Source organism: Eleginops maclovinus, chromosome 1, assembly GCF_036324505.1.
Source record: "Eleginops maclovinus isolate JMC-PN-2008 ecotype Puerto Natales chromosome 1, JC_Emac_rtc_rv5, whole genome shotgun sequence".
NCBI lineage: Eukaryota > Metazoa > Chordata > Actinopteri > Perciformes > Eleginopidae > Eleginops > Eleginops maclovinus.
In genome coordinates this window covers 24,200,510-24,217,779 of record NC_086349.1, presented here as the reverse complement: position 1 = coordinate 24,217,779, position 17,270 = coordinate 24,200,510, and the positions used below count along the sequence as shown (strand labels likewise).

Genomic DNA, 17,270 nt, shown 5'->3' with positions numbered 1-17,270 from the left:
AGAGTTTTACATCGAGGGGAAGCATAAACAGAAATTGGAAAAGTCGATAGGGCGGAAGGATTGTTTCCCAGACATCTTTCAGAATGAAAACCGACATTAAACAGTAGCAAGCAGCAGTGGGAGTGAGTGGGTGGGTGGGGGGTGGGGGGGTCGGAAGGCCGTATCCCTTGAGTTTCTGATGAGGTAATTTCCCCTGGAGGTCTCGTGTTGTTGGCTCACACACTTTCCTCTGGACGTGAGTAGGTGGAGGAAAAGCCTCGCTCAATTCATCCCATGGTCCGATTAAAAAAGAACGGACAGTAGTTGGATGCATTACATGCTTCTGTCGAAACATGTAGAAACAGCCTTACATCCAAAGTGACATAGCAGATAACAGGCTAGCAATAATAAAGTAGCTAGCGTTAAATAAAGAGTAAAAACGCACATTACTAATAAAAGAAATGTGGAAAAAAAGTCATACATTTCTGAAGAATGAGAGGCAGGAAGTTGAAACGTCCAACCTTTCCTTTTAATTCTCTATCAGACTTTTTAAACAATAATAATCACCTTCATTCTGATTAAGCACACCCGCCCGCCCTCACTCACACACACACACACACACACACACACACACACACACACACACACACACACACACACACACACACACACACACACACACACACACACACACACACACACGCACACACTCCGATTGTGTCCCCCGCCCTGAGGTCACATCCTGCACAGTAACAGATGTCAGGCAGAGACAGTATCTGTCAGTCACCTGTCACTTGCCTGCCTCATCTCTATTCACCCTCACCGTCCCCCTTAACCCCTCCAGGGCCACAGACCCTTCCCCAGGACCCGGACCCCCCTGCTCCATCCACATAGTCGGGATGAACCTCTGTCAGTGCGTCCTTTCACTAATAAACATTGAAAAGAAGTCTGATCACTGTTGTACAATTTCTCTCTATTAATAGTATTTCTTCCAAGGGTTTCATGACCTATAAACCTCTGGACCGTCCCCCCGCCCCTCTATGCTGTAGCTCCCCCCCCCCCCCCCCCCCCCTTTTTAGTCTCCTATTGTTAAAGTGGTCTCAATGCACAGAGCTCATTTTCATAACTACGTAAAGCCTGTCAGGCGGAACAAAGGGCTGAATAGCAGCCACTGTTGGATTTAAGAATTAAGGTGCCAGTAAAGGACCGGATTTGAATGCTAATGCACGGACTCATCTTTACTTACAGTTTGAGTGTAACAATAAATCCACACACAACGGACAGAAATGGACAGTAATTCTCACCGTCTCGCCATTATCCTCGCTCAAACTAAATTAGGCTTGTTTTTTTTTTCTTGTCTGGTTGCAGGAGGCGGACCGTCTGGAGCAGCTCCAGAGCAAACTGGACTCCTACATGCTGTTCGGGCTCCCCAAGGTGCCGCAGCTCTCCTTCCACCAGGACTCCTGGGAGGGGGTGGAGGAGGGGGAAGAGGAGCAGGAGGAGCAGGAGACCAGCCTGGTGCTGGAGGAAAGTTGGAAGATGCTGCTGGATGACTCGGAGGTAAAAAAAACACACACTAACCGGGGGCAGGTGTGTGGGGGTTCGTGTACACACACTGGAAACTGATTATGAAACAAACTCTAAATGGTTTGGAGAGGTTTTTTTCAATACTTTACACGTGGATTGTGTGTTTGGACAATTAGCTATTAGCTTCAAAATGCTACAATTCCACAGTTAGGGGTATTTCAATAATAAGGAACCTTTTTATTTCAACGTATTTCATTATTTTTTTTAGCAGGAAATAAGTAGAATAGCATGTTTTCCCTCATTGGTTTCAATCTGGTGAAAAAAAAGCGCATATTTGAATACATAAAATGTCACCTTTCCCCCTAATTATTGTCCTACAGTCCCGTATTCACACTGTCAGCTGCTCACCTGCAGTACAGGTATACTGACATCCTGTTTTCCGGTATGCAGCTCACTTCCCCATCATGTGTCTTTCCCACACCTGATGCATGTTTTCCCAGAATGATGCTTACAAAGCGATTTACAGTTTCGCTTAACTGTCAGTGAACCCGACATGTAATGATATAACCGCACACTGTCTCTGGCTTCCACCTGTTAATGGTTAATCAGGAAGACGCTCAGCTGCTGCCCGCTCCCATAATGCACATTCAGCTCATACAAGCCACGACGCGGACACGATAATGAGAGTTACTGGAAGGCATCAGAACCAGTTACTCTGGTGTCTGAGAGCGTGAATGAAGGACTGAATCCTTTTATTTATGTGACTAATCCTTCCGGGTGTGACTCAACAACAACAGCGTCTCACAGCACATTGAATCGACATCATACACATATGAAAAGCTTGCATACAAACAATGGAATTGAAATACATCGATACAGAAACACACAGGTGCAAACACAATATATACACACGCAATGTCAGTTCAGACATTGTCTATCTGGCTTTTAATATCTCATAGGTCATCGTACGTAAGAAAGCACACAGATTAAAGGGGCCCTATTATGATCATTCTCAGGGACATATTTGTATTGTTCTCCTGTACTGGGACATGTCTCCATGCTTTAATGTTCAAAAAGCTCTTTATGTTTCTCATACTGCCTGTGCTGCAGCACCTCTTTTCCCCCTCTGTCTGAAACCAGAGCCCAGTCTGCTCTGATTGGTTAGCTGGTCGGCTCTGTTGTGATTGGTCAAACCGCTTAGCGATGTCCCGCCCCTTAGCCTTCAATGTGCTGCAGTGTTAGCTATTAGAAGCGCAAGTGTTACATAGTGATGTCACTTTGTTAAGGAAGTAAACAAAGAAGAGGGAGAGAAATTTGGGATTTTAGCCTTTTGCAGCCCATTTACATGCACAGAAACCTACAACATACACTGCAGGAAAGGGAAAACCTAAAAGAAAAAAATAGGGTCTCTCAAATCACATCATCACTTAATAAAATAATAATATTTGTATCTTATTTTCCAGCCAAATGATGTGTGTTAAACCAATTATACATATTTGTAGTTGTAGTAGGTAAAGGGTATAAGGACGTTGCATTGGTGTGTAATGGTGCATACTCGAACACAGGGAGAGTGATTGAGTTGTAAAAATGAGGAGGCGTTTGTTCCACAGAGCACTCTTTATAGCATCCTGTATTTTAAAAGGCACATGAGACATCATTAGTGATAACAATGTAATATAAGTTGAACAATCATCTATTAATTTATCTAATATATCTCATAAAAATGTTTGCATGTGTGTTTTCAGACGTTGACCCGGCGGCAGTTCCACCAGCAGGAGGCGATCTGGGAGCTGCTGCAGACCGAGACGACCTACATCAAGAAACTCCGAGTCATCACTGATGTAAGAGACCTACTGTAAAGATCCCGCACTGATGCACGTATGGATGTGTTGTAAAATGAGCGGGCTTCTATACGGACAGAGATAAGACACACAGTGAGCCTCTTGTTAGGAACAGACTCGGCCTTTATCTCCACTCAGGAAGCCTTAGAAAAAGACTTTACTCCTGTGTGAAGAGATAACCTTCTGCTTTAAGGACTCTGTCGGCCTAACCTTCTTGATACACTTTAGAAAAGACGTTGCTGCAACTTATATTAAATAAATTAATGTATTTTCAAACATATTAACCAATTTAAATCCAATTTGTTTGCATAATGCATCTTCTTTTTCAGCATTATGCAAAACACCCAAACTATATTATTTTCAAATAGCTAAATGTCTAGCCTTTATTTAGAGTCTGGGATCTGTCAACGATTAGTAACAAAATGTATTTTAATGCTTTTTATCGAGCAGGAAACAAAATCATGTACTTAACCCTTAGGCCAACCATGAAAAGTATCTGGTGAAAAATACTAAAAATTACAATTTCAATCCATGGCTTTAGATTTATAACCCAGTATAATAGAGTGCATGCTTTTATGCTGTACTGGCCCCAAAATCATACACTTTGGTCTTAGTTTTAGTAGTTATCAGTGGTGTCATGTTCTTATCAAAGATTGAGTGTAATGTAACGGAGTATTTCTCCTTCCTTTTTTATATATTTTTTCCAACTAAATTGTGGATATTCTGAAATGCAAAAAAAGAAGCAACCATGAAAAGCATAATGGGAACCCAATTAAAAAACAATTTGAAACTCATTCTTCTGTGTGTCCTCCACAGCTGTTCCTGTGTGGGCTGCTGAACCTGCAGGACAGCGGGCTGCTGACGGAGGTGGAGCCCACCAAGCTGTTCAGCAACATCCAGGAGATCGTGTGCCTCCACACCGCCCTGTGGAACCAGGTCATGCTGCCCGTGCTGCAGAAAGCCAGGAAGGCGCGCGCTCTGCTCGACCCCACAGACCTCTACGACGGCTTCAGGACGGTCAGTAAAAGACGCTGTAATATATTAACATTTAAATTCCAATATCTACAAAAGCAAAGGGTTATCAGGACACCATGAACCCGTGTACTTTACCACAGAGCACTGATTAGTTCAGGGTAATCAGGTTAATGGGTCATTTAACAAGCTGATTCATTTCTGTACGAAAGGTCTCAGTTAAACCCAGGAAACCCGATCAAATCTACAGAATTTTTAGAGTTTTGTTTATTCTTTTCGCTTGGATATTATGGATTAAACTCCATACCATGAAACCATTAAAAGGCAACCAACGATTATCAAAAAAGTCAAAAATATGACTAAAAATACATCAATAAATATAGTCATTGCAACTTAATACTTCCCCTGAACCTTCCATTATTTGTGAATGCATTTCATTTCGAGTTATTGTACCTTTTTATTCATCCCTCAGTAGCTAATCTAGTTTTTGATATATATAAATCATTTGTACGTTGTATATATTATCCGTGACTTTCTGTAGTGTTGTGAAAGTCGAGAATTATTTCCCAAGAAAAGTGTTTGCTTTATCAGCTTTATCCCCCCCCCCCCCCTTTCTCAACCAGCTGATTGAAGGTTACGGGAAAAGAGTACTTTAGTTTAACTGAAAACTTCTCTTCACATTCCCTTCTGATTATTCAAGCTGATGTTTATCACACTTTTTATTGCAGCCGTGTAAATAAGATATGAAACAGGAAGTACCTTTAATACCCAGTATATTTAAACACACTGTTCACAGCTTCATCTTCTGTTCCTTTTTTATGACGTGTTTCTATAAAAAACAAAACGAGGTGGTGCTATTAGACTGAGCATGTGTCCCTCAGGAGGATGTGGCGAATATTTCTCATGCATGTTTTTGTTTGTGTGTGTTCAGTTTGGCTCCCGGTTCCAGCCGTACATCCGCTACTGCATGGAGGAGGAGGGCTGCATGGAGAACATGCGCACGCTGCACAGGGACAATGAGCTCTTCAGGACCTACGTCACGGTCAGTCCTCTCTGCTTACGTCTTTAAAATAATCCCAGATACTCACAGTTCAATCCTCAGCACGCACTCGATATTTCTGGCTCGTTAAACGTCTGATTTCCTGTCTTTGTCGGCTCTCTTCAGTGGGGAGAGACTAACAAGCAGTGTAACCGCCTGAAGCTGGCCGACATGTTGGCCAAGCCGCACCAGAGGCTGACCAAATACCCTCTGCTGCTGAAGAGCGTCCTGAAGAAGACGGACGAGCCGTCGGCACGAGACAAAGTCAACAGCATGGTGAGGACATTGTTGACATGCAGCAAAGTTTATTTAACAATTATTGAAGTACAAGCACCTCAAAATGGTACCTGAGTACGTTGTATTTTCAACTACGGTATGCTTTTTGTTCTTTTTATTACATTTATATGATCACTTTAGCTATTAGTAACCTAAGATTTATGGCATAAACAATGATTTATTTGAAGTGTCTTAATTTGTCTTGAATAATCTGAGGTTTTTAGGTTGGTGTCAGTTTATCTCACTATATTCAGATTAATCCTGTATTCAAATAGATGCAGTTTTTTACAAAATACTTAAAAATGAGCTCCACATCCTACAACTTCAACGATAAAATTCCAATGAAATAATGTATAATAGTATTTTCTTTTACGTTTAAATACTTTAGATGCATTATCCTTATTAAACGTACATACTTTTACCTAACTACTCTTTGGATAAAGGATTTAAAGTACTTTTACAGTGTATATGATTGTTTTTACTGAAGTATGGGATGTGATACATTATCACTGTATCACAGCAGAACTCCTGAGAAACATCTGAACATGTATTTGGGATTCTTCCTCCTCTAGGTGGCTGCAGTCGAGGGCTTCATCAACAGCGTGGAGTCCAAGATGAGACAGCGTCAGGAACAACAGAAGCTGGCCACCATTTCTGCCCGGATAGACTCCTACGAGGCAGTAGAGGGCAGCAGTGAGGAGGTGGAGAAGGTAGGAAACGATTCACACTGAGGACCTCCTGGCTTTCTCACGTCTCCTTCAGAAAAGCTCTGAGAATTTTTCTGAGACGTTCTGCAAAGATTGACCTCATGCTTTTGTATTTTCTCTGTCAGATCCTCAAGGAATTCAACCGCTTCGACCTCATGGCTCCCATGAGAGGAGTTTCCCCGGAGGAGACCCGACAGCTGCATCTGGAGGGGGCGCTGAAGATGAAAGAGGGCAAAGACAGCCGAGTAAGTCTGACTCTTGTAAACACAAGAAGAGCTCCTCTTATCTTTTTATATTCTCCACATCTGGCCTCATTAAACGGCCGATCTGTAGAACAGAGTGTGTTTCTCTCAGACCTGACCTGAGTTTGTCTCCCCCTGCAGATGGACGTCCACTGTGTCCTATTCACCGACCTGCTGCTGATCACCAAGCCGGTGAAGAGAGCGGAGAAAGTGAAGATCATCCGGCAGCCTCTGCTCATTCACAACGTCATCTGCAAGGAGCTCAAAGACCCTGGTGAGTAGAGGGATGCAACTCGGGATCTTATTCATTATTTTGACACTTTTTACTTCTTCAGATGACTAAATTTGATATTTTCCCCCATTTTTGTTCCCTGTCATTTTTTGATTTTATGCTAATTTGAACTCATTTTTATACTGTTGGGTAGCTTAACCTACAGCAATGCATCACACTCTGTACGATCTTTATATGTTTGCATCAACCCTGTCCTGTGAGAACCCTGTTTTTAGGTTTGTGGGGCTTTATTTTCAGCCGGTCCCAGCGGGTTTTTAGATAGTTTATTTAGTTTAAGAGGTAGAACCATTTTTATTCAATATTTAAGATCGGAAAATCCCACTTTTAGATGCGTGGTTGTCCTTAAACAGGCAGGTCATGTGTAAAATAGTAGAATAATAAAGTGACATAAGATAGAAATACTCCAATAAAGTAAACGTACCTTCCTCTTTGACTCAACGGCATTACTTGTCTGAAGTTCTTTGTATGATTTCACTTCTGGGGGGGAGTCATTTTTCCATGTTATGCTCATTTGTGTGTGCTTTCTGTCCCTGCAGGCTCATTCATCCTCATCTACCTCAATGAGTTTAAGAGTGCAGTGGCAGCTTACACTTTACAAGCCAACAGCGCCACCCAGGGGCGGAGCTGGATCGATGCGATCTGTAATGTCCAGGTTAGAGAGACGCCTCATATTTTACTAAATGTTGAAGACACAGAGCTGGGGAGTCAGATTCAGAGACTTCATGATGTTATTGGAAACTCAATATGGTTTTCTCTCCCCCCCCCCCCTGCAGAATCAGCTCCAGAGGCTGCGCACTGAGGAGGTCCTCCGGCAGCAGAGCAGTCTGAAGAGATGCACGGGTGAGGAAGAGGATGAGGAAGAAGATGAGAGCAGCAACTCAAGCTCCCCCTGCCTGGGGCACAAAAACCAGCAGAACTCAAGGTATGAGAGATGACTAAACAACTGGAAGGAATACACATCTCACAAAAATACCTCTCAACTAATACTTTTTTTAACTAGAAATGAATTTGTCGTTTGAGGAATACCAAATATTACTCTGCATTATCTTGCAAAAGTTTACATATAATTGGAATCATGTTTTGATGATCTGAAAACGATTAAAATCCAGTTGCTGTTTTTGTTGTCGTCCTGTTAATTAAATCCATCTTCTAAGTGATTTATTTACTATCTGTTATTACTGACTGATATGTGTCTCTTTTAGCCATTTTATATAAGTTTACTTCTTGTTATGGTTTATTTTGTGCAACAAATATTTCACTTAGTAGCCTAGCCTTCCAGTTATCTAACCAAGTCTCTCCTCTCAGCCAATCAGACGGCTCCACGGAGACCCTGTCAGTGATGGAGATTGATGACCCGAGCGACCAGCAGGAGCCCGCTAACAGGAACCTGGAGGGATCCAGTGAGAAAGACTTGGACGTGGAACCCCTGTCAGAACGGTCTGAGGTGGAGCAGTCCACGGGCCCCCACAGGGTTCACTCCGGTGTTTACTCTGATCAGGAGACGGGGGCCCGGCGGGGAGGAGCTGGACCCCCAGTGCCGCTCCCTCTCCATGGACAGCGCCTACGGTACCCTCTCCCCTGTATCCCTCCTGAGAGAACTCCAGCCTCAGCCCGGCCAGACTGAAGGAGAGGAGGAAGAGGGGGAGCTGGAGGAGGCAGATATAGATGAGATAGAAGAGGAGGAGGAAGAGGAGGAGGAGGATGCGGCCTCTCTGGGGTCCCAGGTGTCAGTCATCCAGTCGTCCAGACCTCGCCGGCGGCCTCACGTTCAGCCCCGACTCCACTGCCTCCAGAGGCTCTCCACTCTGAACTTATCCCGCTCGGAGGACAACCTGCTGCAGCGCCTCTATGGGATAACCCAAACATCGGACAAACACAGCTCTCAGGGACAGGACCAATCACAGTGCAGAGACGCATCGCAGCTGGCTCACAGCAGGAGCCTGACGGAGCTCGGACAAAACTGCATGGAGCTGTTCTGCAGCGACCTCGACCGGTCCGAAGACAGCGTGACCTCGAATAAACTCTCTGCCACCCTGAGGAGGGCCGAGGCCAGGCAGGGCCACACGACGCCCGCCGGTGAGCCTGACGAGTCCCAGAACAACAGCTCAGACGGGGAAGCGGCGCCACCTGCCTGCGTAGAGAGGAAAAACGAGACAGCAGCCACCAGTGGTTCGGGGGAAACGTCGCCTAAGAAGAGGAAATCTCCGGTCCAGCAGCACAAGAAGCTGACACTCGCTCAGCTGTACAGGATACGCACCACTCTGGTCCTCAACTCCACACTCACTGCATCGTAAGTCATTACTTATGCTATATCAATGTATGGATTTATGGAAATCATTAAAAAGCTCCCTAATCAATACAGGAGGAAACATGAAACAAACAAAAGATACATAAATAGAAATGCATCATTTTGACACGTTCCTTTGTACTTCAAAAACAATAAACAATATTGAAGATTATATAATATGTGGGTAAAGTTTGAACCTCCAGTTTTGGGGCAACATGGACAAGAAAGTACAATACAAAATCAAGGGGAAAGAGCGGAAATAAAAGAAGAATAATAGACCCTGTGGTTTCCCTTTATCAGGATGTGCTTCTTGGTTGAAAATGGAACTAAAATGATATGTGACTGTGAGAAAAATCGCTACTAAGAACCTCAACACATTGTCTGATGCAGATGTTTGAGAAAAGTTAGAAAATTGATAGCAAGCTTTTCTTTTACCTGATTTGTTCCTCTAATTTGTGCCAATTTGACTGATGTTACTTCTACATTTAGCCCTTTTCTTGGTGGATCTGTGTTTTAATGTTGTTTTCTCTTTCTTTTATTTCCAGGGAGGTATAACCACTCTTCCAATCAGCTGATCAGCGACACGTGGAGATAATAAGGAACACTTCTTTTTTGCTTCGATGGACTGAATTTCTTGAGACACAAATGCACTCTCTCTTGCTGCCCTCTCCCTTCTGGTTGCTTTTTTTTTGGACACTGACCGTACCATTGTTGCATTTCGTTGAACTTTTCTTTGCTGTTGCATTGGTTCCCGAATTATTCGAGTGGAAGGGAGAGGCGGAGAGACATTAACTGCTTGCACTTTGCAACGGAAGTAGCATTATAGGGGCTGGGACCTTAAGGCTGAGTGTGGAGTGGGGGTGGGTTTAAATCCTGCACCGTCTCCGTCAACAGAGTCAAAGAGAGGAACAATACATCTTGAAAATGCTCTGGCTAAAAAATAAAAAAAACAGCACCTAGGACGTCCGCCTAATATTTATACTACTCCTGGTTTGCTTAAAAAAAAGAGAATTGCACAGTTATCTATGTTAAGTAGAAGAATCACTAAGGAGTGAATTTACCTTACAGTCACACAATGGATTAGACTTTATTGTTAGCTGTTTGTGTACAAGTGTGTGTGAGTGTGTGTGTGTGTGTGTGAATGATATAACATGGTCCTCGATTCCTGACTGAACCAAAACTGATTCCCAATCTCCTGTGATTACGCTAACACATCCCAAACTATGAATGGAAAGGTGTACCCAGAAAGGTACAACCACGCAGACGGGCTTCCTTCTTTATTGTTTATCTTGGTTGTACTAATGCCATTTGGTATGTTGAACTAATGAGAGTTGATTTCCCTAAAAAGCAACGACTGAATATGAGGTGATTAAAACCGTTTTGAGGAGTTTCCTGCACTATATACATCAGCTTGAGTTATGTGTTAAAACCACACACACACACACACACACACACACAGGGACGAGTATTAACGTGGTCATAGGAAAAGTTGAGTAACGCATGTGTATGTTATTCGAGAGATTGAACATGAATAACTTTGGGTTGGATGTTCTGTAATGAGTTGAACTTTTCCCAGGAGATTTACTTAACTGATGTTCAGCTTTTCAGTGATTTATTCCAAACTTCTGTTTACTTTTAGTTTCTTTTGTTTATGTGTAATATTTATTATGCCTGCTATGTTTTATATATATAAGATATTGTTTATATTGTGTTTGCTTCCATGATTTGTAAAAAAAAGAACTGTGTTGATGTAGTCTTAATATTTTTTTTCTTGCCAGGCATGAATGTGCTACGAACCAAAATCATGCGTTTCCTCTTTCAGGAACGACGTTTAAGTGTCTTACAGAATAAAAATGCTAAAATACTTGATCCCTATTTGTTTTAATCTGTTGTAATGGAGTGACTTTAGGGGATAGTTGCAACTGAATGGTATTAAGCATTAAAAAAAACATGAACTGGTCCCACTGCTCTCGTCTCTCGTGTTTTAACAGCAGTTTGCAAACCGATGTGTTCAGGGAGGTGAAGAGGAATTACAACAGACAGGTCTTCAGGATCGAGGGGTTTTATCGTCATGTGCACAGCAGCTTCGGTGCAGTTATGGCAATGAAAATATTTGGTCCTGAGCTCCTCCAACAAGGCAACATATTATATCCAAATAAAAAAATCAATACCTTTGCTAATTAAACGGAGTAGGATGAATAAAATAGGGCAGATGAAGTTAACTACATACATGTCAGAAAAATAAATATATTAATAATAGATGATGCAGAAAATGTTGAAAGTGACCAATTAAATGCATTTACAATATGTCAAATGTTTTTAAAAAAAGACATCTTTAACTTCAGTATGCAAAGAGAAAAATATGTAGAAAAAAAAACTAATGTTGAATTATGTAAAAGGGTTAGTATAGTAAGAAAGAAAAGGTCATAGTGTATTATGTCAAAGAAAAAAGTCATACAAGTTTAAGAAAGTCACACAGAAGTTGAATTAAGTCGCACAAAAGTTTTAAGAAGTCATACAAATGTTGAGTAAAGTCACACAAATGGCAGGAAAAGTCACACAAATGTTGAGTAAAGTCACACAAATGGCAGGAAAAGTCATACAAATGTTGAGTAAAGTCACACAAATGTTGAGTAAAGTCACACAAATGTTGAGTAAAGTCATACAAATGTTGAGTAAAGTCCTACACTTTAAAAGAAATCATACAAAAGTTTTAAAAGGTCCTGTAAAAAAGGAAAAGAATATGTATTTTATGTTGGTCATTGTATCGAGTGTCAAGGAAGGAACTAGTAATGTACAGTTTGACTTTAAAGTAAATGGAGTAATATGTTGAAAAGGTCATACATATATTTCCATAAAAGGGTCATGATGTACAGTACCAGTCAAACGTTTGGACACTCTTCATTCAATGGTTTTATTTTAATATGTTTCCACATTTTGGATTAATACTGAAGACTTCAAAACTATGAAAGAACACACATGGAATTATGTAGTCAACAAACCAGAATATGATTTATATTTTAGATTCTTCAAAAGCGGCGTCCTTTCGCTTTGACGACAGCTCTTCACACTTCTCTAAATCAGCTCTGTGAGGGACTCACCTGGAACGGGTTTCAATTAACAGGTGAGCCTTGCCAAGAGTCAACTGGTGGATACAAATAATATAAGACATTCAATCCAGAATACGTAAACTCATAGTTTGTCATAAAAGCTCATTTGAAGGTACATTAATCATCTGTTCAGATTCTGGGAACTCATTCAGATAACATATCTCGTCCAGCTGTCTGTCTGGTCCAAGCGTCTGCCTGTGGTTCCCAGAAAGTTTAAAAACTGACCCGTCTCCAACACGCATGTGGGGCGTAATGCAGGTTCAGAGCGGGGGCCCGACGGCACGCAGCAACATCATGGCCAAGGTGTATTTACAGGTGATTATATCAGCTAATCGGTGGATTACAGCATGTTGAATCCTCACAAGCCTCTAAGCTGCGGGGAAAAGACAGCGCAGTCCTGTGGGATTTTCTGTTTAATCTGGTCCCAGAATGCAAGAGCCCCTCCCGCCCTCCCAACATCTGGCCCCGACTGGATTTACTGTTGTAATCCTCGATTTTAAAACAATTTTATCATGCTTTATCGCTGATACGCTGGACTTTAATTATAAAAATGCAGCTTTCTGTTTTAGCAATGAAGTAATTACACATCCGTGCTCTATTAGCCTTTCAGTAAGTAAGTAATGGGGTTGTGCCATGGTCAGCTGTGGCCGCATTATGGCTGCATACCATATATTACTTTCAGGTACGTGTCGTTTAATCGCTATCTGTGACATTGTTTGAATTCTGGATTTCAAAACTATTCTTTTGACTTTAAATTGGATGAACTTATACTTCCTAAATGCAATGCTTGACGCTCACACTCTGCATACTCTGCCTGTTTGTTTGTGTTGTGTGGACTTCTCTGCATGTCTGGTGCAAACTGCATACAGATGGGGCAGAGATGAGGTTAACACCACCTGCTGTGGCAGATGTCAAAAACCATGCTGTAAAAAATGTCCGATTAACACAAAGGGGCACTTTGACAAATCCTGATTATACGAGCACTTTCATTTATTAAACTCTACCAATCCCCTGTACTCTTTTTGAGCGGGGATTAAAACCAGGTAGACACCATTGTCTATCCAAACAATCCCTCTCTAAGCTCTGGCTGTTTCCTGGAGCCCCGGCCAGGCCTGGCTGCCTGCCTGTAATCTCAGTAGGGGCTTATAGGTCACTACAACCACTACACATTCCCATTCATCAACATCATCCCCTTTACAGGGACTAGGTGATTGGATTTAGGACATGTTTTACAGGGGCAGAAAAAAAGAGAACAGCAAACTAAAGCGTGTTTACAAGAGCCGTGCTGTGAAAAGGCCCGTGGACGAGTGGCGGCCATATGGAGTGGATAACCCGGCAAACATCTGCCCTCCATCAGAGCCATGCACTGCCATTAGACCGGAGGCTTTGACCTTCACATGATGGCGCACAAGAACATCTGGTCCCTCTTTCCGTTCTCATGGAACCCTGGAAACAGTATTAAACAGACAGAGAAATCCATATGGGATGTTTAGACCGCGCTGAGCAGCACAGGGATGGTGGACAGCTCAGTTTTACAACCAGATCAAAAAGATGTACTTAATGGTAAACTCCAGGCTTATGATTAGTGACTTTGTTTTACTTATACTTAGAACTTACGCTAAACTCCATTCTTCTGATGTTTACAAATCCTATTTCAAATCTTATAACTCACTTGTATTTGGCCTTTTTGGATAGCATTAAATGTACTCGGATTGTCTTTGTTTGTAATTAACGTTTTGGTTTTCATGTACCTTCATTAGTTTTTAGGACAGGCGTCTAACAAATAAAGTAATGATTGATATTAGGAGATGAGGGTGGGTTAGCAGGCCAGATGTTTGGTCTGTCGCCACTGAATGGGTATGAATAATCCCACGAGGAACAGGTCGTATAAATGACCCCGATACATTACACATTATTTATCCATTCACTTCATTATTATAGAACATAATCAACGTAAAAATGCCAAACATCTTTACTACAAGCTCAAACCAAAATAAGGTACATATACAATAGTTATTACCACTGGAAAGTCATTTGAATATTCAAATGAACACATTAAATACATAAAAATCCTCTTAAAACAGATTCATAATGGAGGTTGTTTTGTTTGTTTTTTTCTTCTCTCCTGACAACTCGATCATCTTTCGACGCTTCAGAATTATTGTGTGTCTCGTTTAAGTGTTGCTGATTTCCTAGGTTAACAAACAATGAACTAAACCCCTTAAAAAAAGGTAAACTGGTTCTACTTTGATCAGCAATGGTCCAATTATATATGCATGAGTATTTAGGATCTAATACCTCAGTCACAATCAGCAACGTGTCCTTTAAAGACTCAAATTAATGTTATTTAAAGAGGATTCTAAATTGCAAAAACGTTTCTGTGAAATAAAGAAGCTGCTGTTTGGTTCCCTTGACAGATTAAAGCCCCCCCCCCCACTTGTTTGGTTTGTTTCCCCTGACAGTAATATCAAGGTGATAATGTATTGCCAGCTGCTCTCTGGAATAAACTCATTCCACAAAGACGGGGCATATGCTCCGGGATCAAATGTCTTGATCCTGGTAAAAGTTGTGTTGTTTTCTAAATTGAAAGAGCATAAGGTCCCACTTTCAAGGGACAATGTAAAGTCCTCACCTCAATAATTGTATCAGCCTATAAGGAGCTTACTGTAATTACAATATTGTCGTCTTAGAGCGGCGGCAACCTAAAACATGAAATGCAAATCGCCCATTTCTAAATTAAAGCGGAAACTCGTTCAAAGAGGAGCTCTGCTGGAGGAGGACAGAGGGATTAACGTGTGAGGCTGGCACATTTAATATTTACAGCACAAACACAATTAATGGTGAGGGGAGGCGGAGTGAGGTTTTCAATGATTCTTGATGATAAAATGTACAATTCAAATTCAAATTTAGGGGTTTAATGTCATATGCACACTAGATACGGTGGAGATATGGCAATGCAAATCCCGAGCTCCTCTAACAATGCAACAACATCTAGATAAGACAGAAAACAATAATGCAGATTATGTTGCAAGACCAATGTCCAACCATTATATTCTGCTAGCTGTAATTTCATTCAGCCCTTCAATAGTGTTGTATTTGTCAGATAGTTGACATGTTTCTTCGTCACAGTCAACACTCTTTTAGCTCTGCTTTATCAGCTACCTTTTAGATATTTAGATTGTGTAATTGTTTATTTTCTACTCTGTTTTATTTTGAATTATGTGCAATACTTGTTTCACATGCTGCTGCAATGAAAAAACGTCCCAATTTGGAATCAATAAAGTATATCTTATCTTACATGTGCATTATATTTATTTAATATTCCATTTCACTGCATTGTTTGTACATTTGTATATTTCTATTTTTAGTTCTAATTACTTGTAATTTGTTATGCTTCTTCTTTTTGTATTTCGCTGCTGCAATCAAAAAATGTCCCAGTTTGGGATAAATAAAGTATTTCTGATGAAGTCAACTATATACATGTCAGTATAAAATAAATACAATACGCTAAATGTTGCAGAGAGTGTTGTAATTGACCAAGTAATGCAGGATATACATGCACACAGAATATGATATATACAAGAACAGAATGTAAAATACTGTTTGTCGTAGCAACAAATGATTCAATACATGTTTGAGCTTAATGCACTCAGCCAAAATGCACGTCATTGTGCATCCCTTTCTTGCAAAATGACAATAATCTATCCTTCAATCCTTAATCTGACAATATGTTTTGTGTTTAATACCTGATATGACTGGCCTCAAACCCCCTGGTGTGCACAGCCAGGTCGGGGGGAGGGAGAAGCAGGGAATGGGGGCTCGGTGGGGGGGGCTGTGTTTACAACTTGTGATCCAAATGTACGGAGGCCCTGAGAACGACAAACTACAAATGTGAAAAAGAAATGAAGACACAACTTTTGAACATATACTCAAACATCAACTTGAAGACAGAGCAGTTAGGAAAAGGGATGCCTGAAGCCACAACACAACGGGAACTGTTTTCAGGGGGAAATCAAAAGGATGCACAGAGCTGGGACAATAATGAAGTAGAATCGGAGGATGAAACCCTCTTTATTAGTCACATACATGCACACAGCAGAGCACACACAGTGAAATGTGTCCTCTGCATTTAACCCATCCTAGTACTAGGAGCAGTGGGCAGCTATTGTGCAGCGCCCAGGGAGCGAGGGCACCACAGCAGGGCCTAGGACAGGGGTGCCCAAACTTTTTTCACCGCGGGCCATATACAGAAGAACATACGGAGAGCTGGGCCACTTATAGAGGTGAATATTGCCTCATAAGTTAAGTTATAAGTGAGCAAAACAAATCAAATGTAGGTGAATAATGCGCGATACTTGAAAACGCTTTCAGAAAAGAACAGCCTACATCCCGTCTGTCTTTAGGGCTTCATTTATTTTGTTTGCAGCTCATTCCTTAAAACAGGAGCCTCAGATTGAAATAAGTTGGGCTTTTTTTTTTATCAAATAAGATTTGTTAGAAAATGTTTTAAATTCTAAATGACTGAAATTATTTGAAAATTAGGCTCATTAATATATTTTAACATATACATTTGAGAAGTACAATATAAGACAAGCAAAGTTTAATTTGTGGGTCATATTGCATTATACTTTTAGAATTTGCAGAGAGCCGATTCAAAATGGTCTGCGGGTCGCATTTGGCCGCAGTTTGGACACCCCTGGCCTAGGAGGTGAACTGGGACCTCTCCAAGTAGCAGTCCACTTTTCATATTTCAAGTCTGTTCGAGGACTTGAACCGGCGACCCTACGATTCCCAGTCCAAGTCCCTGCTTACTGAGCCACTGCTGGACAATGCCGTTGACATGAAGCAATTGAGGTCTGTGATCCATCAGTCGTCTTTGAAATGAAAGATTTTGGGCCTTTTTGATTCAATTGTGATGGGGGAAAATAGATGTTATTGCAGATGCAGTTCACCTTTAGCATTAGCCTTCTGTAAAGCCATGTTTAAGCTTTGTAGAAG

General features: G+C 41.4%; 1 protein-coding gene across 1 annotated transcript in view; it reads left to right on the top strand.

Annotated features, from left to right (window-relative positions):
• plekhg5b (pleckstrin homology domain containing, family G (with RhoGef domain) member 5b) overlaps positions 1-11,122 on the top strand; it is a 61,441-nt gene extending 50,319 nt beyond the window's left edge. The window contains 13 exon segments of the mRNA XM_063886346.1: positions 1,348-1,539; positions 3,252-3,347; positions 4,164-4,364; positions 5,251-5,361; positions 5,485-5,634; positions 6,207-6,344; positions 6,467-6,586; positions 6,725-6,857; positions 7,412-7,527; positions 7,649-7,797; positions 8,181-8,384; positions 8,386-9,165; positions 9,708-11,122. Of these exon segments, the coding sequence (XP_063742416.1) occupies positions 1,348-1,539; positions 3,252-3,347; positions 4,164-4,364; positions 5,251-5,361; positions 5,485-5,634; positions 6,207-6,344; positions 6,467-6,586; positions 6,725-6,857; positions 7,412-7,527; positions 7,649-7,797; positions 8,181-8,384; positions 8,386-9,165; positions 9,708-9,717 (2,400 nt within the window). The 3' untranslated portion in view covers positions 9,718-11,122.
• The last annotated feature ends 6,148 nt before the right edge of the window (positions 11,123-17,270 follow it).